Below are 26,686 nucleotides of genomic sequence, written 5' to 3'. Positions count from 1 at the left end.
GATATCTGCACACTTACATTAACTGCAGCATTATTTACAATAGCCAAGATATGGAAGCAATCTAAGTACCCATCGGTAGATGAATGGACAAAAAAGGTGTGGTGTACACACACACACACACACACACACACACAATGGAATATTACTCAGCCATAAAAAAGAATGAAATCTTGCCATTTGTGACAGCATGGACAGACCTAGAGGACACTAAGCTAAGTGAAATAAGTCAGATGGAGAAAGACAAATACTATATGATTTCACTTAAATGTGTAATCTAAAAAACAAAACAAATGAACAAACACAATAAAACAGAAACAGTCATAGATACAGAGAACAGACAGGTGGTTGTCAGAGGGAAGGAGGGAGGGGGGAGGGGAGAAGTAGGTGAGGGAGATTAAGAGGTACAAACTTTTAGTACAAAATAAATGAGTCAAGGGTATGAAATGTACAGTGTGGGGAATATAGTCAATAATTATGTAACATCTTTGTATGGTGACAGACAGTAACTAATCATGGTGATGATTTTGAAATGTACAGAAATGTCAAATCACTATGTTGTGTACCAGGAACTAATATAGTGTTGTAGGTCAATTATACTTCAAAAACAAACTCACAAAGAAAGAGATCAGATTTGTGGTTACCAGAGGTGGCGAGTAGGGGAGGGGGAATTGGATGAAGGCAGTCAGAAGGTACAAACTTCCAGTTATAAGATAAGTAAGTACTAGGGATGTGGTGTACAACTTGATAAATATAATGAACACTGTTTATGTTAATGCATGAAAGTTGTTAAGACAGTAAACCCTAAGAGTTCTCATTACAAGGAAAAAAACAGGATTACTTAATTATAATTACTTAAACTGTGTATGTTAACACAATTTAATATTATGCAGCGATTAAGAATGATGCTGAAAAAGTATATTTCATGATACAGGAAATGTTCACAGTATGAAGTAAAAAAGTGTTACAGAACAGCGTGACTTTTTTAAGCACACATACACACATGTATAGACTAACATATACCCAAAACACTAATGGTGGTTATTGTCAGGAGATGGGAGAATCATAGATTATTTTAATTTTTGGGGGGGAACTTACTTGTATGTTTCAAAATTTCTATATATATTACTTTTGTTCTCAGGAAAAAATTGTTTCAACAATATAAATGAAGTTATAAAGGACACTAGTGCCATGTGTTCTCTTTACTTCAAAAGCATAAGGCTTGAATTGGAGTATATGAATATACATACTACACAATGATGGGAGTTAAATTTTTACTTTTTAAAAAGCTGTGGGATCTCGAAATAATAATGTTTCTCAAGAATGGTTAGATATTTTGTTCTTTCCTCAAAATGTGAGCTTTCTGTGCCTGACTGTAAGATAAAAAAATTCCTTTTTACTACTACCTAAGGCAGGCCTGCAATCTTCAGGGGCAGTACCATGTGGCTTCCGTCTGGTTTTGAATTAGTCCAGTGACCATCAGACTTTTTGACTGTAAAAACTGTCAATCAAATTTTTGAATATGCACTCACTATGTAATTTATTTATAAATTATATATCTGTAAAACTTTATTAAAATACCAAATATATATGAAAACATGCATGAAAATAGAAATTTAAAATGATGAGATAAAAGGAACAGAAGCTCTAACATCTTCTTCTTCACAATGTCATGGATTGTCTTATATGTACTCTACTCTGGACACCACTGGACTGTACAACCACAAAAGGTGGGCTTCGACCAAAAAAGACCAACCATATGTCAATCTGTTCCATTCAGGTCTATAGGAAATTGATATGGGGTATTCTTCTGGCACTAGGTCTTTAATTTATCAAAGGTTATGCAGTTAATGGTGGTAGTGCGTTTACACAGGAAATATCTTCCAGGTCCATACTCTAGCTTACCTTGCTGCTGCAATTTGTAATCAGTGGAATATGCCTTCCCAATGATATTCCATACAGGCCTTAAGCATCCAAATAGTCCTTCAAGAAACCCACCACTGCCGCTGCCCGACCTGCTGAACTGAATCTTGATGTCTTCTCCACTTGTGCCCTCTCCATCCACAGTGTTGCTGTTCCCGTGAGACATGGCCATCTCTGATTCATCTTGTTCCCTTAGCTGAAGAACGCTGTTCTCAAACTGGTCCCTGGAATCCTCGCTTACGCTTGTCAACACTGTTGTGGTGATGGGGCTGTTCATGCCCTCATTTAGCTCTGTTTGCACCACCCCCTTTTCCTGCTGGTCCTTAAGAAGCTTGGGTGAAGGGTGGCTTCGCATAGGTGCGATGTCATCTTGTAGTCCATTGAAGGTTTTGTTTTCACTCAAAGGCAAGTGTGGGGAAGGGGAGCAGCTCAGGTGCTCCTGAGGGTTGGCCATCGTGCCATGAGTGTGCCCAGGGTCCTGAGATGACACTCAGAGGATCATTAGAAAAGAGTTCTGATGTAAGAGGGGGCTTCAGAACCTGGGGAAAACAGGAGGAGGTCGTGAGATCACCCTTTCTTTAGTCATCCACACCACTACACTTCCGTTTATAATAATAAAAACATTGAAACAAGGGGGATTGATTATAAACAGTGGTGTTCATCCATATGAAGGAATACTGTGCAGCAGTTAAAAATCATGTTGTAGAAGAGTATTTACTAACATGAGAAAATGTTCATGACATATTAATATAAAAAATAGGTTAGAAAAATATATACAATGTAAGCCATTAAAAATTTTTATTATTTAAAAGGATACACAAACACATATACAAGAAAAAAAGACTGGAAGGATACATCCAAAGAATTAACAACAGTTAATTCTAGGTGGTTAGATTTGGGAGGGATTTATGTTGTGTTTTTCGAGATATTCTAAGTATTTTGCATTAATATGTTTCTATAGACTGAATGGTTGTGTCCCCCCAAAATTTACATGTTGAAACTCATTTGTGATGCTGTTTGGAGGTGGGGGCCTTTGGGATGGGATTAGGTCATGATGGTGGAGCCTTCATGAATGGGATTAGTGCCTTATAAAAAAGACCCCAGGTTACTCCCTTCCCTCTTCTTCCATGTGAGGACACAGTGAGAAGATGGCTGTCTATGAACCAGGAAGCAGGCCCTCACCAGATTATCAAATCTGTGAGTGCTTTGATATTGGATATCTCAGCTCAGCCTCCAAAAAACTGTCAGAAGTAAAAATGTTTGTTGTCTGAGCCATCTAGTCTGTGGTATTTTTGTTATAGCAGCCTGAACAGACTAAGAAATATATATTATATTTATAATCAGAAAAAAATTGTTTCCCTTCCCAAAGGTATAAATATATTTTTGTTAGAAACTACATTCTGAGTTATTATAAGTCACTGCTGATATCTTCTGTTTGCTTTAGTGTCTTGTCCACTGGCACCTTGCTTTACTTTCTAAGGCATTCATTAAGGCATGTAGATAAATGTCTTGTGTATGTGACAGATAAATTCCTAAGATGTAAATTTTGTTTTACTGTACTGCACCAAATCTGGAGCAATGTGACCAAGCCGCAGCTCTTTAAACTTATTCTTTGCTTCTGATCTGTCCATTAGCACCAATTTCTCAGAGCCACCTACCCCCTGAAAATAAAGACATAGAATTGTTCTAGATTCACCAGATCATGCAAAATCAATCTTAAACTTATTCAATGTATGTCTCTTATCAGAAATTTACTTTCTTTGCAAATCCCTATATAATAGCCCTTCCTTCTTTCACTCTGTATTAAGCAACAAGGATGTGCTAGAGGCCACGGGATAAAGATGATCTCGCAGAGGGGGCAAAAGACAGACCAACAAAGATTGACTGTACACTGCTTAACCAAGTGCTCTGGGAGCACAGAAGAGGGAGGGATAGTTTCAGGGATAGCTGCCCAAAGGTGGTAACTATTGATCTGTTTGAAGGAAGTGTAGAAATTCATCGGGCAGGCAGGAAAGGAGTGAGTGAAAGAAGAGGAAGAGGATACTACAGGTTTGGAGAAAGTGTGAACGAGGGCATGGAGGGATGAAAATATGGAACAGATGAGATATCTTAGTGGCTGGAATGTAGGTTATATGTATATATACAGAGAAAGATATGAATTGGAGAGAGTCAGGGGCTAGATTGTAAGTATGCTAGGCTAAGAGATTTGGATTTTATTCTGAAGGTGATGGGGAGCCACAGTATCCTATATTGGGGGTTACAAATAAAAATAGACCATTCTTATGTTATTAATTTCTCATCTTCATTACTGAGACCAGGGATTGCTAGGGAAGTGAGACTAGGCGTTCCAGGTAGTAATGGGGAGCAGTAGGAGATAACTCTTGTAAAAGGTGGGCCAAGGTCAGAATATGGTGGACCTGTATGGTAAGCTTAAAGCTTTTAGATTTTATCCTCAAGACAACAGAGAGTCATTAAGGAATTTTAAGCAATGGAGTGATTTGGTCAGATTTGTAATTTAAAATCATACCCATAGCAATAGAGGTTGGATTGAAGGAGAATGACTGAAGGTCAAGATATCAGTTAGGAGGAAGAGATCAAGTAAGAAATGATGAGGACACCAAGGCAGTAGCAATGGCAATGAATGAAGAGGAGGGGACAGGTTTTAAGAGGTAAAACTGGTAAGATCTAGTGATTGATAAAACATGGGGGTGGGTGAGGAAAGGGACAGGAGAGGAATACTTTCAGATAACTAACTTGGGATAATGGATAGATGGACAATGTCATTAACTGAGATATGAAATATCAGAAGAGATGAAGTTTTAGAATGAAGATAATTAGCTCATAAATGTAGACGGTTTAATGCCTACTGTGTGTTTCATGCACTGAACCAGATTTTTATTTATGTTATCTGATTTTAAAAAGACACTTTAGGGACTTCCCTGGCGGTCCAGTGGTTAAGACCCTGCACTTCCACTGCAGGGGGAACGGGTTCCACCCCTAGTCTGGGAACTAAGATCCTATGTGCCGTGGGCGGTGTGGCCAAAAAGGAAAAACAAAAAAAATAAAAAGACACTTTATAGAGAGGAATTTAAAGAGAGGTAAACATGGGAGCTTCTTTAGCTCAGGGACAGAAGTATCAAAATAATACAAAGGTGAACCCAAGTTAAATTAAAAACGTTTTTATTAAATGCATGCTAGGAGCAGTACCAAGTTAAATTAAAATGTTTTTATTAAATAAATGCTAGAACCACGCACTAGGCTAGGTTCTATGGGTACAGGACATTACTATTACCGTTACTACTTTTTTTTTTTTTTTTTTTTTTTACGGTACGCGGGCCTCTCACTGCCGTGGCCTCTCCCGTTGCAGGGCACCGGCTCCGGACGCGCAGGCTCAGCAGCCATGGCTCACCGCCCCCGCCGCTCCGCAGCATGTGGGATCTTCCGGGACCGGGGCACAAACCCATGTCCCCTGCATCGGCAGGCGGACTCCCTACCACTGCGCCACGAGGGAAGCCCACCATTGCTACTTTTAATGGTAAGGAAGGCAAAGGGCTTTATACTTTACAGAGCCCCGTTTACATAATCACCGATGTGTTTACTCTCCAGAATAAAAAAACCCAACAATCTGATTTGTAGTGTTTGTCCATTTCCCTGGTGTAAATACTCCCACCAAGGCAGATTTCAAGCTAATAACAACAGCTTAACAACCTGCTTGCAAAGTTACTAAATATTTGACAGCTGGCTCTTAGAAATTGGCAATATAAACCAGCATCAACACCATAATCTCATTTTCATTTGAGAGAAGCAAGAAACTTCTAAGGCCACATATTGAGTAAGCGGTAGAGCAGGAATTAAAATCTAACTCAGAATTCAGATTCTCAAATTCCCTTGCCTTTTTTTTACGACAAGGCACCTCTTATGATAACCCTTCACTTTCTTAGAGTACTTTTCCTGTGACCTTGACCTAAACACCTGATTGCCTGTTTAAGGAAGCCAGAGCATGGAATGGTTATTCCTGTTTTTCCCAGAAGGACACGGAGGCCTAGAGAGAGGTATATGCCAAAGGTCACAGAGCCAGGACTGAATACCATTTTTTTTTTTTCCTAATTCCAAACTCTCTCCTATACCATGTGGTCTCTGTAAGACATAGTTTCTTCTTTTCAAAGCTTATACACTACTTAAAGAGTTAATAATTACACCGAGGGAATTACCTCCTCCCCACTCCCACCCCCATGACATACTAGCCATATTCTGTTCTACAGGCTGTGGGAGAAGGGGAACAAGAATGGGGCAGGAGAAGGTAGATTGGGCTGACTGGACTTGAGGTGAACCTTTGCAAGGAAGATGTGTTTGAAACTGACAGAGGAAAGGAAGTCAGGAAAGAACAAGAGCATTAGCAGAGGCAGGGAAAAAACGACCAGGGCATGTGTGGGAGGGCTGATCACCCGGAAATAAGGAAAGAGCCAGCTAAGGTTGGAGAGTAATGTGCAATAAAGGTAGCTCCTTCACATACGGGCTCTGAAAGCTCATGAAATAATGCAGATAATTCTTCCCTTTAAACAAATCAGAAAACTTTAACTGTTTGAGGTTAGGTTAAGAGGGACAAATTCTAGGGCATGGAGAAATTTAGGGGCTGGGAAGCTGCCTGGGACTATAATGTTGGGGAAAAGAAAGAAAGAAAGAAAAAGAAAAGCTGGAACCCTTCGCTACAGCAACAGCTGTTTGCTGAATTGACTGCCATTCCCCACCCCAATCCTCTCCACTTCCTTCTTTTTTACTCATCTCTAAGCTCTGACATTACTGATCCCCTCATTTTGCTTTCTTGCTGACCTCCTGCCACAACCTTGAGCTGTCTCTTGCCTTTGGTCTCTCTGACCTTGCTCTGCCTGATCTCTTTCAAGACTGCTGACTTCATATTTTCAGACTTGGCCACTGCCTTAGTAAAGTTGCTTCCAGTCTGTCTTTGCCGTTGGGATCCTTTACAGCACAGGGCATATATTATGCTGTTGGCTCACATCAGACTTGATAATGCAAATACCCAAATGTATATGTGAATGTCAGCCAAACACCTATTTGTGCAATTTGTTCTTTGAACCCAACTACAGGATTTTATATTAATTCCTGGTAAATTTGCATTTTGTCCATTTTTATTCTGAGTTTCTTCTCTCTGATGACCTCATATTGAAATGAGCTCATATACAAAAAGTTAGAAAAACATGTGTTTGTTCTGTAATCTCTTCCCATTTCTTTTTTTTTTTTTTTTGGCCACGCCTCCGATCTCATTTTCCCAGCCAGGGGTTGAACCCGGGCCATGAAAGTGAAAGCGCAGAATCCTAACCACTAGACCACCAGGGAACTCCCATCTCTTCACATTTCTAAGAGGTTAATGGTATACATGAAGTGGACCTGTTCACACAGGCACTGGGAATGAGTCTAAAGAAGAGAACGTCAGCATGGTCATCACATTCAGTTTGATATTTAAGACATCAAGGAATAACAGGACCTTCAAGGAATATAGTCCAACCCACTTGTTTTACATATGAGAATCAAATCCCAGAGAGATTGCTGACTCCCTCAATACAACTAATTAGTGTCAGAGATAGAATGATCTTCAACCTATGATCTTCCCCTAGTCTGGCTGTTTATTCAAACAAACAGAAACAAATAGCCATGATAGCATGACCATTGATGACAAAAACGATAATAATTCACTGTGTTATTCTAGGTGCACTAAAGCTACACCCAAAGAAGCACAAGCACCCATTTAGAGGGGTGGCCCTGCACCTGTTAACAGAGGAGTGAAGGGAACCCAGCTATTGGTGATTCAGTGGCTCTGAGAGTGGGCAGAAGTGATGGAAACCTCAAGGTGTGTATAAAGATATGTAGTCAGAGAGGTTTCCCTCTGCTCACCAAGAATATCAAGACCAATTGCAACCAACAAATGCAGAGAGATGGAGAAGCACAAGAACAAAGGGAAAGAAATCATCACCATGGCTATATTCAAATATGATCAGAGCTGACTCTACATGTAAGAGTGTAGGAGGATAAAAATATCTAAATTTTACCTGTGTTTGTACGTACACCCACACACTGCCACACTGCACAGTGAAGGAGCTGGTAAGTGGAACCTAAGGGAACACAAGCAGCCCCACCATCTCTGCCTCTGTCTTTGTCCTCTCAGTTCCTCCCTCTCTGTCCAGATTTGGCTCAGGTACCCTTTTGGGAACTGACTGTTTGGATATTTTAATTCATGAGAAGTCAAAGCTAGAATTCATTAGAAGGGGATAGAAAGGAAATGAGGCAAGAATTTTAAACACTGAGAGTCAAATGGAAAAAGAGAAGGAAGAGCAGAGGGGCAAAGGGGCAAGGTTGGCGTGTCACCCTTATCAGTAGGAAGCTCTATGGGCAAGGCTGCAGGTGAGGTGATGCTGCTGCTTCCCTTACAAGGGCTCCTGAATCTGCCAGGAGCACAAGGTGGTGCTTCCGTCTCTGCCCTTTGGGCACACTTCCCTTGCCCTCAAAAGGAGGAAGTGGTTTGTGCAAAATTAGTAGGCAAGGGTTGGAGACAGCAGCAGATGTGCATTTGGCAGCGCACTGCCAATTTCTGGAAATTACCTTGGCTTCATGCCAAGATGGGTTCGGCACAGAGAAAAAGACGAGTGGAAGCGGTCATGTGGCCAAATGGCCCTTGAGTTCTTGTGTTTTTATTATATAATACAATTTCCCCATGTTGCTAATAGAGGATAATTTTATAATAGATCAGATTTTGAGTTTTACATCATAAATATGAATAAATCAAAGATTTTGGGAAATTTTGCCTCACAAAGTTTTCAGTAGGACTAAAATTGAATAAAACTAGAAAGTAAGCCTTATTGCTGAGATTTCTTGATTGATGCTCACCTCTTCTCAAGCTGTCTTATCATTACTTGGCATTTTCTTGCCTTAAAATGAACACAATGCTGCTATCCTAACTTTCTGGTTATTTCTCTAAAATTCACATAGCAGTATTTAGAGCACAAGTGAGATTTCTGCTGTTAGGGCATCATTCCCATTTTAAAACTGGGATTAAGTTACTTGTTCATAGTAATCACATAAAAAATGATCTTTCTAGGATAGAGGTCTATCACGGAGATCTTGATTTGAACTTTAAAAAAATTAGATTGCTTTTTCTAATGGAATTGCAAAGTTAATCAGATCAGAATAGTGGCCTACAATTGCGCCTTTACCCCTAACTTGCTCTCCTAACTGTGAACCCTCTACTGAAATCCCTATTTGAAAGGACAATAATAACCTCACATCAACCAAATCCACCGACCTACCTTGTCCCATCTTCTTTATAACATTTCATCCAATAGTCATGCATTCAGAAATACTGATTCAGTGTCTACCATATATCTATATTTTTGGTTAAGATTATGAATGTTTCATAATATTAAAGTATGCTGGAGCCAGCAAAAAATAAAAATTACGAACAGGCAACCTCCACGTTGACAGATTACTTAATGAATATTACTACCTATAAATACAACTATGACTAAAGTTAAAATAACTTTATAATGTAGGTTTTAAAGCAACTGACAAAGGATTAATCTCCAAAATTTACAAGCAGCTCATGCAACTCAATAACAAAAGAACAAACAACCCAATCCAAAAATGGGCAGAAGACCTAAATAGACATTCCTCCAAAGACGATATACAGATTGCCAACAAACACATGAAAGAATGCTCAACATCACTAATCATTAGAGAAATGCAAATTAAAACTACAACGAGGTATCACCTCACACCAGTCAGAATGGCCATCATCAAAAAATCTAGAAACAATAAATGCTGGAGAGGGTGTGGAGGAAAGGGAACACTCTTGCACTGTTGGTGGGAATGTAAACTGATACAGCCACTATGGAGAACAGTATGGAGCTTCCTTAAAAAACTACAAATAGAACTACCGTATGACCCAGCAATCCCACTACTGGGCATATACCCTAAGAAAACCATAATTCAAAAAGAGTCATGTACCAAAATGTTCATTGCAGCTCTATTTACAATAGCCAGGACATGGAAGCAACCTAAGTGCCCATCAACAGATGAATGGATAAAGAAGATGTGGCACATATATACAATGGAATATTACTCAGCCATAAAAAGAAACGAAATTGAGTTATTTGTAGTGAGGTGGATGGACCTAGAGTCTGTCATACAGAATGAAGTCAGAAAGAGAAAAACAAATACTGTATGCTAACACATATATATGGAATCTAAGGAAAAAAAAAAAAAGGTCATGAAGAACCTAGGGGTAAGACGGGAATAAAGACACAGACCTACTAGAGCATGGACTTGAGGATATGGGGAGCGGGAAGGGTAAGCTGTGACAAAGTGAAAGAGTGACATGGACATATATACACTACCAAACACAAAATAGGTAGCTAGTGGGAAGTAGCCACATAGCACAGGGAGATCAGCTAGGTGGTTTGTGACCACCTAGAGGGGTGGGATAGGGAGGGTGGAAGGGAGGGAGATGCAAGAGGGAAGAGATACAGGAACATATGTATGTGTATAACTAATTCACTTTGTTATAAAGCAGAAACTAACACACCATTGTAAAGCAATTATACTCCAATAAAGATGTTAAAAAATTAAATTAAAAAAAATAAAATGAATAAAGATGTTTCATTTTCAGAGTTACAGACTATAATCTTATCAAAAAATAGCAACTTGTGAGGCTTCAAATATACCTTCAGTCAAAGGCCAAACAAATTTCTTGACCAAAGGAATGGTTTCTCTATAACCTCCATAAATCTATGATAAATAATATATACTAAGTGTTAATATTCCAGAATAGAATCAATATTTTCTGACTTAAATCTGACTTGCTATATGAGGAAGAAAATTAGTAACTAAATAAATCTACTTAAAATGTCTTAAAAAATGAGATACAGACATATATGCCCTTAAATATTTAATATGAATGAGTATAAAAATAATTATAGAAGCCTTTCGAGAAAACAGGAAAATAGGTTTAAAAGGTCAACAGTGGTTATCACTGTTGTTTTTTAAAATTTTCTATATTTTCCTAAATTTCTAGTCTTAGCATCCATCACTTGTTTAATCAGAAATTTTCAATCCAAATCTTTGTTGCTTTAAACACATAGATGAACGAGCCATCTTTACTACATTTGCATATTTGAAAAATGATATGTGATGTTAAGGACATGGTCAGGAAAACTAACCGTCAGTGTGTGCTGAGGCTTGCGAATAGGCATAAGAATCATTTATAAATTCAAAACAAAAAGAAAAATGAATAAAAAACAGATGACAAATGAGGAAACAAAAGCTGATGACTCCTATTTTGTTTTTACCTTTTCTACTAGTAAGAATCATATTCAAAAGGCAGAATAATCTAGATAAGAGAACTGAAACTTAAGACAGATGAAGAGACAAAGGCATATCTAATTATATCTTGATTATTTCCAAGTTCTAAGGTCAGATGAATTACACACTAATGCACTGAAACTCTTGCATTTAGGATCACAAAAACAACCTTTCATAAAGAATTATCTTTAGGAACTGTGAGCAAGATATTCATGGAAAAGTAGGAGATAGAGAAATACCCTAATTTTTTTTTAATAAAGGAGAATTATAGAATACATAGATAGAACTGTGAACTTGAGCTGGTCCCTGATAACAGCACCAAGTATACAGTAAGCATTCAATAAAAGCTAGTCCCTTTTCTTTTTTTCCTTTCCTGTTATTTTGTGCCTTTCCCCTCTTTCGTTGGGAAATCTAAGACTCTCCTTAAGATAAATAGTTCAGGAGAACAGTTGAAATGACCATTGAAATTATTTTAAAATTACTATTTAAAATTTAAGTTATGTTTTACAATTTGGGCTATAATGCACACTTTCATATTGTTTCCCAACCAATTCAGAACCTTCTATGCACTTCATCATATAGAGAGCAACACTGTGAGGGGCTAAGAGGGGAGACACTGGACGAAGATAGACCTGGATTCAAATACTAATCATTAACTTGATCTTACTCTCTAAGCCTCAATTTTGTTATCTATAAGTGGTGATAACAACAGAATCCAACTCATAGAAGAGATTAGATGATTATATGAGATAATGCATATATAATGCACTTATCTAGCACACAGCAAATCCTCAAGACTTGTTAGCTATCCAAAGCTTTAACTAGAAAAACTAGAATGAAAAGATATATGTCAATATGCTCAATATATATGTGAGATCAAGGGGCATGAAAGGAAGGGCAAAAGGAAGACAAGTGAGCTTTCTTAAAGAAAGTGGGGAAAAAAAAAAAGAAAGTGGAAAAATGACAAAAGTGGGATAAGAGAGAGATAGATCAATATACATAGAAATTGAGGCACATTTAGCTTGTAACGTTCATTTGAAATTATAAATGAAAGCACAAAGAATCAATAAACAGAGAGATACTGGGTCAAAATGGCAAACGGAAGATGGAAAACAAGAGAGGAAAATCCCAAACGTATGCAACTTCTTTTTCATATTTAATTTCCTTTGTCTTTGATTTAATTACAGCAGTTATTTTTACATTCCAGGTTTCCATTAAATTGAAAGAAAAAAGGAAGGCTCTATGTAACTATAATATTTGGGAGAATATTAATACTATGTAGTTCTAATATTTGGGAGAAAAAAGTATGTAATTCCCATAGTTTTAACATTGCTATATTAAATTAAGAGATAATTTTATTGATTAAAGAAAATACCTCTAGGAAAAGACTGCTTATGTTTTAAACAGAAGAGCAATTAGAACACAGGAGAACCACTGCAGAACTGTGTTCCCAAAGGAGAGTATGGAATTTTCTTGCCTAGAGATCGACATGTTTCAACATCACGTTATGTACACATGAAGACATTCTGTCTTTCAGGAACTCCTTAATTCTACTCTTGTCTCACCCACCTTCCTGGAAACATTATAGTTTTCAGGTAGCTTGCCTTCACTTTCTTTATGAAGACCTCATCCCTAGGGCAAAGTCTAAAGAGTTTGTTGTGGCTCTAGGCCTAGAGAACTTTGTACAGTAGCAACTTCCCACAAGCTTAGAAAAATCATAAAAAATAGTCCTTAAGTGATAAATTGAACATTGTAGTAAAATGTGTGCTCTAGATTCAAACCCTCTGGTTTGAATACTGATTCTGTCCATGGGGAAGTTCCTTATCTTTGTGTGTCTCAGTTTTTGCAGTCAAAAACTTGGATAATAAGTGTATCTACCTCATAGGGTTGTAATGAGGACTAAATAAGATAATACTTGCAGAGTGCTTAACATATATCCTGGTACAAAGTAAGCACTTAATAAGGTTTTGCTATTTATACTTTAAATTAATAAACATTTTATTCTAAAATAAGAGTATATTCTTTATTAATAATAATATCCATATTGTTAAAGGAGTAAGATCAAATGAGTACATATAGTTTACAACAGTTTTGTCCTTGGTCATTCCAGGGATATAACCATAGAAAAAGGGAAACTTAAAGTTGTCCCAGAGGATGGCTATTTTCATTTTATAATGAAAAGACCATTTATTTCCAAGGAGTTAAGCAGAACAGCTTAGCCCAGAAATAAGTAATGGCCCCAGCCTGCGGGATTTGACACCACTATTCATTGATCCCAGGCCCTAAGACCACTTTGACCCATCTCATAAGTCGCCATGCTTTGTCTAGTTTGCAAAAAAAAAAGTTTTTTTGGATGTAATTTGAAGAATTATAGATGTTGAGAGGTTAATAAACCCCTAACTAGGAGAGAGTACAAGTAGCATGAGTAATTAACTTGATGTTGAGAATAAAAACATATTTAATAATTACTTCTTAATAACATCGTGATGTCAACATATTAATAAATTAATAAATATTAATGTTAACATTTGTTTATTATGTCATATGTATCTTCCTTTGTAGACTGGGCATGATTCTAAAGAAAAAATAAGCAGAATCTAATTAGAGGTTAATTTATATTCCAAAGGTACTAGGGGTTGAACTGAAGGAAGCTTTCTTAGGCTGTAATAATCATTTTTCTGAATTAAGGTTTTCTGAAGTCTGTATGATGAGCGAGCAGCAGAAGCAGGCACTAACACTGAAGTTGGTGCAGGACCCTGTATTAGCCCAGACCCTGGCAAGAAAGAGATGCCACATTCAAATGGGGCAAATGACAAGAATGTATGAGACTACTTACAAAGGTGGGGGCAGGAAAAGCAACAGGGATGGTGCCATTCCCCAAAGCTAGTAACAGTCAAAAGGCTGTTAACTGAGCAGGGGAAAAAATTATTGCCAGAACCTGGAGAGCGTAACTATAGAAGAAAGTCATCCAACAAGAGCTGTGGCTTTGGGAGAGGGATGCAACCAAAGTTTAATGACCTGATAGGGAGGGAGCCAGGGGAATTAATATTGAACCCCAACCTCACGCTCCTCTTGCTCTCTGAGACCCTGCAGGTGCTTCCCATTGGTTGAACCCAAAAGAAAACAAGAAGGCAAGGAAGTCCATTAATGCAGCCTTCAGAGGCACAGAGCAGAGTGCTCTGAGAAGGACTGAAAATGGATCTGATTCTAAGCGCCAGACCAGTGCAGATCCTCCTGCTAAAGGCAGAGACATGATGGCCAAACCTGGAAATGCAATGAGCAGAGAGTTAAGCCCCTGCTAGTAAGAGGTCTCCCTCTGGCTCCTGGATCTTTCAGTTTGGTGGGAAAACTTGAACTTCGGTGTCAGTTATGGGCTCTATAGCAGTTGGGTACCACTGGACAATCTGTTCTTTCTGCCTGGGCTGAAGTATGGAGAATATTTTCCCCTCTAAATATATAAAATACTATTTATTATATTCAGGTCATCTACGAGTCTTACTACCATGTACTATGTTCCAAAAAACGCATTTCATCAAAGAAAACTAAATGATATCCACATTGTGATTAACTACTTAGAGTGGAGGCAGCTTGCTACACAGGGGTTCTGAAAAAATGGGCTTCCTCATGTGGTTTAAGTGAGTATTAAATGAGGTAAAGTACATGAAAGTGCTTTTCAAGCTATGAAGTAGTATCTTGATGCTGTCACTATTAAAATATATGGCAGCCATAGGGAAATGATGGATAGTGTACGGCTTAGTAAGAATTGTTGTCAGGAGCTACTGCTCAGGGCTCTAAGCAGGTGAGAGTGGAAGGAAAATCTTTTTGATTTTATATTTTGAAATTATATCATGAAAGTTCTCTTTTCCCATTAAATTTACTGTTAGTGTTTGGACTGTTTAGTTGGACAGTGAAATATAACTGAAGTAGAGCTATGAATATAACACATTACACACTTGTTTTATACTATATAACATGAAAATGAAATAATTCATTGCCAGCTTAGTATAATAGAGTTATTGAAAAGCATCAGTAACAGACTTCCAATGATATATGTGGAATTTCCCACAAAGCTGCAGATCCTACAAACTGTTCCTGGGCAAGTCCTGCTTGTTCCTGGCAGGCAAGACAAGTTGTCAAGGATCCTTCTGCCACCTTTGCATTGCTTTTTCAGGTCTTGCTTAGGAATGATAGAAACAGAGATTGTTAGAATTGGAGGGAGCAGTGAGTGGGTGATACTTCTATTTTTAAAGAGAAACAACTCATCCTAATTAGTTTGTAAATTTGCTAGGGGTAGAATTCAAGTATTATTTATCTCTGTACCTTGTCCCTCTTCTTTTCCTCCCTACCTAGTCTCAGCACCTAGTACAGGACCTATGTAAGATGATGCAGTTTACTTTTTGGATGAGGGAACTTCACACACACACACACACACAGAGCAATCTGATAAATAATACATTAATAACAATAGCTAAAATTTGCTGAGATTATTGCCAAACACTGCTCAAAACACTTGCCCTATATTAACTTCTCTAATCCTCACAACAACCCTTTGAGAAAAGTACTACTATTACTCCTATAGTTGTCAAGGCAGTTGGGGCATAGAGTGTTTAAATAACTCATCAACAGCTACTAAGTGGTAAAGACAGGGGTTGAACCCAGTTCCACTCCAATTCCAGAGCCTGAGCCCGAGTTGAGTCCAAGCCCATGATGTTAGTCACAACGTCCTACTGTCAATATTATAATGGGCTTCTATTTAATTAAGAAAGGTCTAAGAAAAAGATGGACTAGACTCACATCTTACCTCGAGGTTAAGTTCTATATTTAGGATAAAAGGTAAAAATTCCTAGCAACGAATAGACACAAGTGGAAAATTCTAAAATATGCCCACTTTCTACAGGGCTTACTCCATTCTGTTTTAATATTAACCCCCCATACTTGCACTGTCCAATATGGTAGCTTCTAGGCATATGAGGATATTTAACCTAAAATTAATTAAAAATTAAATGAAATAAAAATTCAGTTCCTCAGGTGCAGTAGTCCATTTCAAGTGCTTAGTAGCCACATGTGAGTAATGGCAACCATACTGGCTAATACAAAATAGAACATTTCCATCATCACAGAAGGTTCAGTTGGACAGCAGTTCTCCATATGACTCATTCATATCAACAGATTTGTTTGTTATGAGAATTAATAAAGATTACTGCTTCCCTTTGTACATGGGAATTTGATAAATGCATAGAGCTCCAATAGCACCTTTAAAATAACAGGTTTGCTACCAAATTCTAGTAATGTCTGTGAATAAGATGATTTAAGTACAGTTCATTCTAATGATGGTTCATCAGGATCAAATTAAAGCAGAGATTTTTTAAAAGGATTTTCCAAGGGACCATAGTCAGTTGTCTAAAATCATTAGAAGAGCCAAAGGATTCATTTTCAAATACCTAAGTAGTTTCAACAGTCATTTGTGGAGAATTTTAAAACTGAAATTGGATTGCTATTTTTCTCATAATTACCATTCCTTAAAGTTCCTAATCATAGGACTAGTGTAGGTGAAAGGCAGAAAACTAGGGGAGGGCTAATGGAGGGAAGGCTGAACAGGACCAGAAGTTTCTACCAAATCACCAACAGCTCTTGTCACTTCTCAGAGAAAACTGTACAGATAAACAGGATAAAGACTCCAGGGGGGCCTTCCCTGGTGGCGCTGTGGTTGGGAGTCTGCCTGCCGATGCGGGAGACGCCGGTTCATGCCCCGGTCTGGGAGGATCCCACATGCCGCGGAGCGGCTGGGCCTGTGACCCATGGCCGCTGAGCCTGTGCGTCTGGAGCGTGTGCTCTGCAATGGGAGAGGCCCGCGAAAAAAAAAAAAAAAAGACTCCAGGGGGGAACAAGGAACTCTAGACTCTGGATCCAATATCCAATTTTAAGAGAGAAGTAATTAAAACCATATTAGTAAAAGATCCTATTGCTTTAGACTTTTACATTTCTCCTTAATATTGTTTTTGCTCACAGAAGCACAGCAGTTTTAATTTTTTAAAGTGATGGTTCAATCAAGATGATATTCTAGAAAGTGTATGATAGGACATTTTGAGCTTTACCAAGAAAAGAAGTTTGACACTGGCAAAAATCAATCATTTTTCACCTGTCTCCTGTCACTATTTTGGAATGTGATTTTGACTTCGTGCTAGAGAGTAATCTAAACCCATCATTTAATTATTCATTGGTGTAGTTTCCATTTCTACTCCAAATATATAGCTAAAATTTGCAAACTACTAAAGGATCCTTGATGAGGATAAATATCAATAAATATTAAATATTTTTCCTAAGTGTTAAAAAATGTACAAGACAGTTCTAATGGAAAGAAAAATAAATGCAGAATAATCAACCATTTGTGAGAGTAAACAGTCAGTATGTAGTGCCTCAATACAAACATTAATATTACAGAGGATAGAATTTAGACATATTTAGCTGCTTCCCTTCAGAAATTAAAATTTGAACTCATTACAAGTGTACGTTTTCAATCACGTGTTCCTAAAAAGTTTTCTATGAGTCCATTTATATGAAATACATTTATAGAAAAGACATAACCATACAGAAAACAGAAAAGTGGTTAACAGGGAAAGGGTTGAGGGAGAGGGGACCTCTCCCTTTTCTTCCCTTTAATTCCAATACTGAGATTTGCAAAAGGCATTCTGAAGGCAAAGTCCCCAAGCTGTCCTGAGCAATGGCAGAATCACCAGAATACATCAATAGCCTTCTGACAGGCTCCTTAGAAACTACCGGTGTTCTAAGGACACTGATACTTTTCCTGACACTTTTACTAGGATGCCTCGGACAAAGTCCAGTTAGTTGTGTAAGTTGTGGTAAGCTTTGTTAAAATGCAACCACATTGCTTTAGATTTATAAATTTCCATTCATGCGTATATTAGAATTAATTTTATATTTAGAATCCTTTAACATCCTTTGTGATAGATGTACCTCTGGGTGTTTCTAAATGAAAGTTAATAAACATGAGTCTACAGAATAAAATGAGCAAGAGTTTAGCACAGTCAAGGTTACTTGTCCTTAGAATCTAAAAGCCATTCCTGGAGTTTCCTATGCCAGAATCAGTGTTGACTGAAGGTTGAGGGTTGAGATCTAGGGTGAGGTGACAGAAAATGGTTAAGGAAGGAGACGTTAGTTATAGCCTGAGGGTTCACAGACAAACACATAATCACCTCCTGTATCCTTTCCCTCACTTACTAAGGCAAATCAAAGTGTCCTTCTGATTAAATCTTCAGGGTTTCTAACGTCCTTTTGTGATTTTCTTCCCTTTCTAGGCATGCTTTCGATATTAATTTTTAAACTTTATTTTAGTGGATAAAAATTTTGTGGGAATATACCCCACATCTCCTCTGGGATGATCCCACTCCACTGTATAGTTTATGACTTTTAGTTGAAGAATTTTTCCACAGAGCCCATAAAAACAAGCAGTTTCATTAGAAGAATGGATTTTGCAATGGGGCATCAATTCAACCTCACTAGACTGAAATAAATTGAGCACGAAAATTTAAAATATGAAAATAAATAAATACCTATGAGGAATTACAGAGTCCTTATACCTAATCAACTAAATGGCCTTCTGAGCATGTGTCATCACTGAAATGACAATAGGGTGAGGATGGTCCACCAATTATACCAGTACCTTGGAAATTAACCCATTTACAACACCTTGGACAATTCAGGTTTTGGGATTAGTGATATATTCTATTAGCCTACCCATGGGACAAAAGTAAAGACATGATTGGCTGTGGTCACAGAGAAACTCAAAGAAGAGTCTGATTATTATTTTTTATTTTTTTGCGGTACGTGGGCCTCTCACTCTTGTGGCCTCTCCCATTGCGGAGCAAAGGCTCGGGACGCGCAGGCTCAGAGGCCATGGCCCACGGGCCCAGCTGCTCCGCGGCATGTGGGATCTTCCCGGATGGGGGCACGAACCTGTGTCCCCTACATCGGCAGGCGGACTCTCAAACACTGCGCCACCAGGGAAGACCCTGATTATTTTTTAACCCCAGTAGATTCAGGTTCTGATTCTGACTTATTCTCTTTTTCTCTCTCTCCTTACTTACAACTAGGCAGGATCAAGAGAAAAGACTCAAATTTCACAATAGCTAGGATTTAGTTTAAGAGTCAAAGTGGTAGAATGAAAACGTATTTTGGGAGGAGGAAGGAAAAATTAGGAGTATGGGATTAACAGATACATACCAACATATACGAAATAGATAAACAATAAGGATTTACTATATAGCACAGGGACTATACTCAGTATTTTATAATAATCTATAATGGAAAAGAATCTGAAAAATATATATATATTTTGAAACATATATATATATTTTTGAATCACTTTGCTGTATACCTGAAATTAACACAATGTTGTAAATCAACTATACTTCAATAAAAAGTAAATGAAAAAAGAATATATCCTTAAAATCACCCTATATCAGCTCAAAGAGATTGTCTTTGTTCTTTTGTACATGTTTCAATCGAATTAAATTAAATTAAACTGCTTTACCTGGGCTTAAAAAAATGTATGTAGCGTACTCCTAAATAGGCCTGCCATTATACTGGCTTTATTTCAAGTCTTTTCTTGACATGGCAGTATAATTTAATTAAGGGAAGGCACTACAAAAAGAAAAGTTGAGAACTAAATTGCAGGCTAGGAATGGCTAAACTGAGAGTCAATGGTACCCTAGGCTTCCTGTTTTTCTGACTTCAAAACGTTTTAGGTAATTTTTCCTGACTACTCTGGGGCCCTCTAGTCTTTTTAACTTTTCCACTACTGGACTCTCACTACTTTTTCACCTAGGGTCACTACATTATACAATTCTAAGGGACTTCATCCCCAATGACAGCTCTATTTTTATTATTTCTCTCTTCCCACAAATGTTTCTTAAAGTAGAAACTATTTCTAATAAGATCAACTGATTATTTCACTTTAGGGAATTACAACCAAGTGCTTTTTTTTTTTGGCCATGCTACGCAGCATGCAGGATCTTCCCCGATCAAGGATCGAACCCATGCCCCCTGCACCGGACCACCAATGCACTTAATCACTGGACCACCAGGGAAGTCCCAACTAAGTGCTTTGGGACAACAACACACAAGAAAATACTGTAAGGGAACTTGAGTTATCTTTCTAATTCACTCACTGCTATGGCCTGACTATGTCCCTCCAAAATTCATATGCTGAAATCCTAACCCCCAAACATTATGGTATTAGTAGGTGGAGCCTCTGGAAGGTACTCAGGTCATGAGGGTGGAGTCCTCATGAATGAGATTAGTGCCTTATAAAAGATGCTCCAGAGAGCTCCCTAGCCCCTTCCACCATGTGAGAATAAAATGAGAAGTCTGCCACCCAGAAGAGGGCCCTCATCCAACAATGCTGGCACCTGATCTCAGACTTCTAGCCTCCAGAATTGTGAAAAATGAATTTCTGTTGTTAAAATGTACCCAGTCTGTAGTATTTTGCTATAGCAGCTGGTACAGATTAAGACACTCACTCAGTAAACACATTGTCTGAGCATGTGCCAGACAATGTGTTACCATGCCATGGATGATGGAATAAAGACAGTTTAGAAAGTCCTGCCCTCAAGGAATATACAACCTATTGTGTCAGATAGGCAAGTAAACAAGTAACTAGAAAGCAAGGCGGAATTAAGAAAGGCTTCAAGAGCTGTATGTGCCATGACACGGCAGTGGGTGCGATGACTAACTCTGACTAAGAATATCACAGGAAAGCTTCATAAGGAAGAGACACTCATCTAACAAAGTGGGACCCTAAAGGAAGAGTAAGAGTCATACCAGTGGGAAAAGGGTGAGGGATGGGGGAGGCAGAAGTGCTACTTGGAAGAGGGCATACATTCTTATCAAAGAGAATTTCATAAAGAAAAGAATGGAAGGCAAGAAAATAAATGGCATTTTCCAAGGAATAGCAAGCAGTTTGGAATAGTTGGAGCAACAGGTACATGGAGGGCAGTGATCAGCACAGCTATAACTATAGAGTGGTGTCACATCACGAAAGATTTTGAAGGCTGGGCTGACAAGTCTTTTTTCTCTCATCAGAATAATTTGGCTTCTTAAAAGCCATTACTCATTACTTGTGTAATGATCAGAAAACTTCCTATGCAAAAACCACAGGAATTAAAATCAGGAAAATATATAGTTTTTGAAATCATGCTATCACATTAAATAATGTGTATATACCTTATTAGCTTAAAAGCATTGTTTGGGGGCATAAAATTGAGGCAGAGTTTTCCTTAAGTCACTCTGGCACAAACACATTTTTCAGAGTCACTTCTAGAAATCTGATAGTAGACAGGAAGGAATAAAAGTGCTGACCTTTGAGCAAAAATGGGCATGTCACAGGAAATCAACGTACTGAGATGCACTGAGATCATCATCTAAGGGCTTCTGACAATTTTATACATGCTAATAGAACTGGCTACAAAATTTTCAGAGCTAGAGCAAAATAAAAAAACAAGACCCCCTGTTCAAGAACTAGTAAGAATTTCAATCTAGAGACATTTCAATCTAGAGCATTAAACCAAGAGCAGGGCCCTATGCAAGCCCCCATTACACACCCGTGAAGCTGGCCTGACTTCCAACTCTAACTTTTAATGATAATCCAGTTAGTTTCCACAGCCTGATATGTGTATAACAGCTCTCATATTCAAGTGTGAATTTCTGACACCAATTTACCCCCCCAGAATTTATCCCATCCCCACCAACGTGCTTTCCTCTCCACCTTCCCTGGCAGTGGTGACTACAAGAAAGCCCTTCTTAGAGATGTGCTAACTCCTTCACTTGATCTTATAATGCCGTTCTTCTGCTCACTGAAAACTCAGGCTTTCTGTTCTTAATCATTTGTGTTGAAAATTTCCCTTCCTCATAAAGTCTTCACTAATAGGAGGTAAGGTAATAAGTTCTCAAACACATCCAGTATTTAATCTTAATTGATGCACTGTTTAGGCTACTATTTGTGCAGAGTTTAAGTATAGCTGCCACTGCTGCTGCTAATACTGATGATGTGGTTGAGTGCCTAGGTACGGTGCTGGGCACTTTACTGTCCTGAAAATTGATCAGTGGATGATCCTGTTGCTATCTGATTTCCTTGTTCTTTATATTTTAGTCCTATTCCTCAGCATATTAACACTTTCCCCAAAGAAAAAACAGAGGAAGGAGAGGGAAAAAAAATCACTTGGGTCAGACAATTTTGCTACTTGTTAATAGGGTTGGTAAGAAAAAACTGTTAATGACTCAAAAAACGATTTAAAACAACAACTTAATTACAGCTCCTATATTATCCGTGCATTTCGTTTATTCTCTCTGACATTCAGTGGATAAGCTGACCGTTAGGTTTATCTATAATCAATAAGTTGGCTATCTTAGGCAATAAAATCAGAGAAGACACCATGTTTTTTTGAATTGCATTCGTACAATACACATAGCCTTAGCTGTCAATAGAAAAAATTGAAACAGATCGTTTACTGTAGCTGTGAATTCTACTCAACCAGTTGATATGTATATTATGCTGAGCCGTGTGCTTCGTGCTACATTAAAACAGTGCATGTTTTCATGTTATGAGTGTACTATTATCATTGAAGAACTTCAGACAAGACCCTCCTGTGGCTCTGAACCTGAATTTGGTTCAGTGCTGTCTGAGGGGGTTAATTTGTTTAAACTTCGCCAATTTTAGAACAGAAGCAAATCTAAAGTCAGAGGCTCTCAACTGATTCGAATTAAACTCTTTGGATTAGATTACTCCTATTTGCTTTCGCTAGATTGGAATGATTTCAGTCTACTAATAATTTCCAAAACCCTGGATATGTAGCTGAAGTTTGGCATACAGTTTACCTTTTTCTCCATTTTTGTCTTTTTATCTTTGGTTTGAGAAGACCGTATACCCCCATCCCGTGACTATGAGAAGGAGGGAGGTTTTTCTTTTTCCGTGCAGAAGGTCTACTTAGTACCTCAGGACACTGTGCCTCCTGAGCCACAGCTTAACAGCATTAGCAAATGCAGCTCAGCCAGAGGGGAACTGAACAGCAGCTGAGTCAGTCTCATAATTTACACTGGGGAAAGCCCTTGGAATTCAGAGGCACATTGCCCAGCTGGAGAGACAAACCTAATCTTTGCTAATGATGTTCCTCCCTCTCTTTCCTATCAGGGCTGGGCTTTTTACACATGCGCACATAATTATATATGCACACTCGGAGTCTAGTGAAGCCAAACAACACAGCACCCAGGATTAAATTACACAGTAAGACTATCAGGCGTCATCTGGCCTCTACATCCTGTCTGATAAATGCTGTCCATGGTTCACATTGTGGAGCTGTTAAAGATCGTAAGAGTTCAAAAACATATACAGCTACATCCTAAAATTCAAAAGTGAAAATATTTTGGTGATATTAAAAGTGATAATATATTACAATATTATTTGAGACTGAATATAGTAAGCTTGACTTCTTAAATTGACTTAAACAAATACATATTAGAAAACAGACACATGGACTTTGTTCTAAAAAGGACTTGAGGCTACTGACAAAAATGCACACAGTACAATAGGTAAACAGGTGAAGGGAAAATGAGAATAAAATGTAAAAAAAAAAAAGAAAAAACCACCAAGAAAAAAAACAGTAGGCAAAAATAATTTGTATGCTAGCAACTGTAAAGATGGTTCACAAATTTGGACCAGAGCTTTCTGTGGATCAAAGTAAGGAGAAAGACACAATTGTTCAAGTAAGAGAAAACCATACCAATTGTCCAAGAGCAGTTTTTACAATACTAAGGCCCAAGAGGCTTTTCTTCTACTGATCTGTACAAAATGATAAAACAGCCTCAACAATACCCTCATAGCAAATACAGCAGCATTTCTTGGACAGATTTTAGAGCACCTCTCCATTCAAGGTAAGTTTCCCAAGTATTCCAGAAAAGCAATACTTACAGTAAGAAATTCCAAGGAAATAGCTGAAATTCTGATTTAATGCAGAAAGGGATGGACTGCATCTCCTTCAGGAAATCTTTCCCTGATCATTATTGATCACACTCAAGCTTTCCAAAAAATTGAGTAGCAAGAATTGCAGGTTCTATTCTCTGGCAAGAACCTGGAACTCAAACATTCTGGGTTTTCATGTAAGGGGTAGACCCATAAGCTTTAAGAATCAACCAAGAAGGAGAAAAAGCTGATACCTTCCTATGAAAATTCAGGAATATGACCAGAATTTATGCCTCAAAACCTCATTTCCACCTGGAGGTGGGCCCCCCCAAAAATAAACCTGACCGTGCAGTGGTTTATTTTTTTATTATAATGTTCTTCCCATTCTGATGAAACTGTACTTTTTTCAATATTTTTATAATTATTTTTTTACAGAACCTTCTGCAAATAGCATCAACTATTTTAAAAAGAGGGAAGCAATTTAATAGTTAATACCTCTTCTGACGGTTGTGAGTCACCATCTGGGGCTATAAATTATAATCGTGCTACACGGTAACGGGCAGAGGGCTGATCCATGAAGCTCCCCCAGGAGAAGCCGTCTATCAGCGCAGCCATCTAGACAAGGGACTCAGGGACAGGGTAGCTCTGAGGCCAGACAAGGGCTACAGCGGAAGGATACAGCGCAGTCAGTTTTCAAAAGCACCTCTCAGACACCCCCAGCCCCAATGCCATACCAAATTTCTGAAATAAGACAATTATAGAGAAAATTCTCACACTTTAAATACTGGCAACTAGAGGGGAATTTAGGATTCAAGAAGCTCTGGCCAAAAAATGTCCTCAAGTGAGAGAGAACAAACAAGAGGTTCAGAGCTGCTTCATCTATTTTTAATGAACTTCCAAATGTTTTGAAAAGAAAAAGGTGACACTATTTACCACAGAATGAGAACTGAGACATTAACCTAGCAAGAAGAAGCTATGAGATTGTGCACACATGTGCTTGTGTAAACTCGCACAGCCCCCAAACCTGGCGCCCTGGCTGCTGATTAGTGTCTTCTGCCTCTTACTGCAAACTAAGGGCTTAGCTGCTTTGGACTATTTACTCCTAATACCATAATTTCAAAGATAGTATAAGCAGGTGAAAAGAAGACAGAAGACAGGAATAATCCTAATAAGAAGGAAAACAGTGCAGAAAGTCAAGTTTATAAAAATAATCAGAAAATTACAAGTCGAAAGAAAAATGTACCGTTAGGATATTTTCTGAGGCCTTACATTAAGCCTTAAAGGGCACCTGAGATCATTCTTAGAAAGAGAATACAAGTTAGAAGTGCTAAAGCAACTGGGTTTTTTGGTATGCTGCTTGAACACCTAAAGCTTTGACCTGTCACATCTTTCAAGATATTCAAGGACTTTTATAGACATTCTCACATCAGTTCTTGCAACAAGGATCTGAGAAAGGCACACATTAGATTTGCAAAACCACAAACCTACACCTAAAAACTCCCATTTTTGTGAGGAAGGTGGTCACTTAGATATTTTCTACTCAGCTCATTCACTGAATCAACAAATACTTTGTTAATCACTCAGGGTGCTGCGTCTGTGTTAAGCAGTAAAGACAATGCAAAGATGAACTAGACAGTGGATCCTGGCTCTGGAGGAGCTTACAGTCTAACAGAGGAGAAACATACGAATAAATGATTAATATGTAGTATCAGAAGCTCTCTGAAGGAGATGGATACAAATTTTTGAAGTACAAAGAAGGGAAAATTGCTGTCCAGGAAGAATAAAGAAGGGGTATATGAGTCAGAGGAATAGGCATGCACAAAGGCATGGAGGTGTGAAAGAAATCATGCTGCTATTTGGGGAGAGGGGAACATGTCAGCAGGGCTGGTGGGAAGTGATGAGAGATGTAGAAGATAGGGCTGGAAAAAATAGATTAGAGATTTTTTTTCCCCTATGGGCAGAGAAATATGGAGAAGTGAAGGGAAGTGACATGATTAGATTTGAAAGATGATTCTGTTTAAGGGTGGAAGACAGATGGATGGAGGATGGAAAAAAGCTACTGTAGAGAGAATGGAAAGCATCCGAGAGATATCTAGAAGACAGAATTGACAGGATATAGTGACTGCTGGATGTGACTGCTGGATGTGACGGTGAAAGACGGTTCTCCAGTAGGGCAGACTAGATGCTACCATTGATCAGGTAGAAAAGTGCCAGCCAGGGACATGCAGTGATGAGGTAACAAGCTAGGGTTTATATTTCACAAACTCTACCAGGCAAGGCAGTTGGAAATGGAATAAGGAAGTAGCTAAACTGAAACTGGGTCAAAGGGCTACAAATATTGTTGGGGAGACAAATACGATGGAAAAGTTTTATATAATTATTATAGTCAGGTCAGGAGATTTATAAATTTCATGGACTCAACTT

General features: G+C 38.2%; 1 protein-coding gene across 1 annotated transcript in view; it reads right to left on the bottom strand.

Moving 5' to 3' along the window:
• MAP3K13 (mitogen-activated protein kinase kinase kinase 13) overlaps nucleotides 1-26,686 on the bottom strand; it is a 102,244-nt gene that overhangs the window by 54,043 nt on the left and 21,515 nt on the right. Inside the window, exon 2 of the mRNA XM_067738321.1 lies at nucleotides 1,903-2,459. Within this exon, the coding sequence (XP_067594422.1) occupies nucleotides 1,903-2,374 (472 nt within the window). The 5' untranslated portion in view covers nucleotides 2,375-2,459. The remainder of the gene's footprint in view (nucleotides 1-1,902; nucleotides 2,460-26,686) is intronic.

This window comes from Pseudorca crassidens, chromosome 5, assembly GCF_039906515.1.
Source record: "Pseudorca crassidens isolate mPseCra1 chromosome 5, mPseCra1.hap1, whole genome shotgun sequence".
NCBI lineage: Eukaryota > Metazoa > Chordata > Mammalia > Artiodactyla > Delphinidae > Pseudorca > Pseudorca crassidens.
Note: the sequence above shows the minus strand (reverse complement) of the source record. Positions and strands in the feature narration are given on the sequence as shown.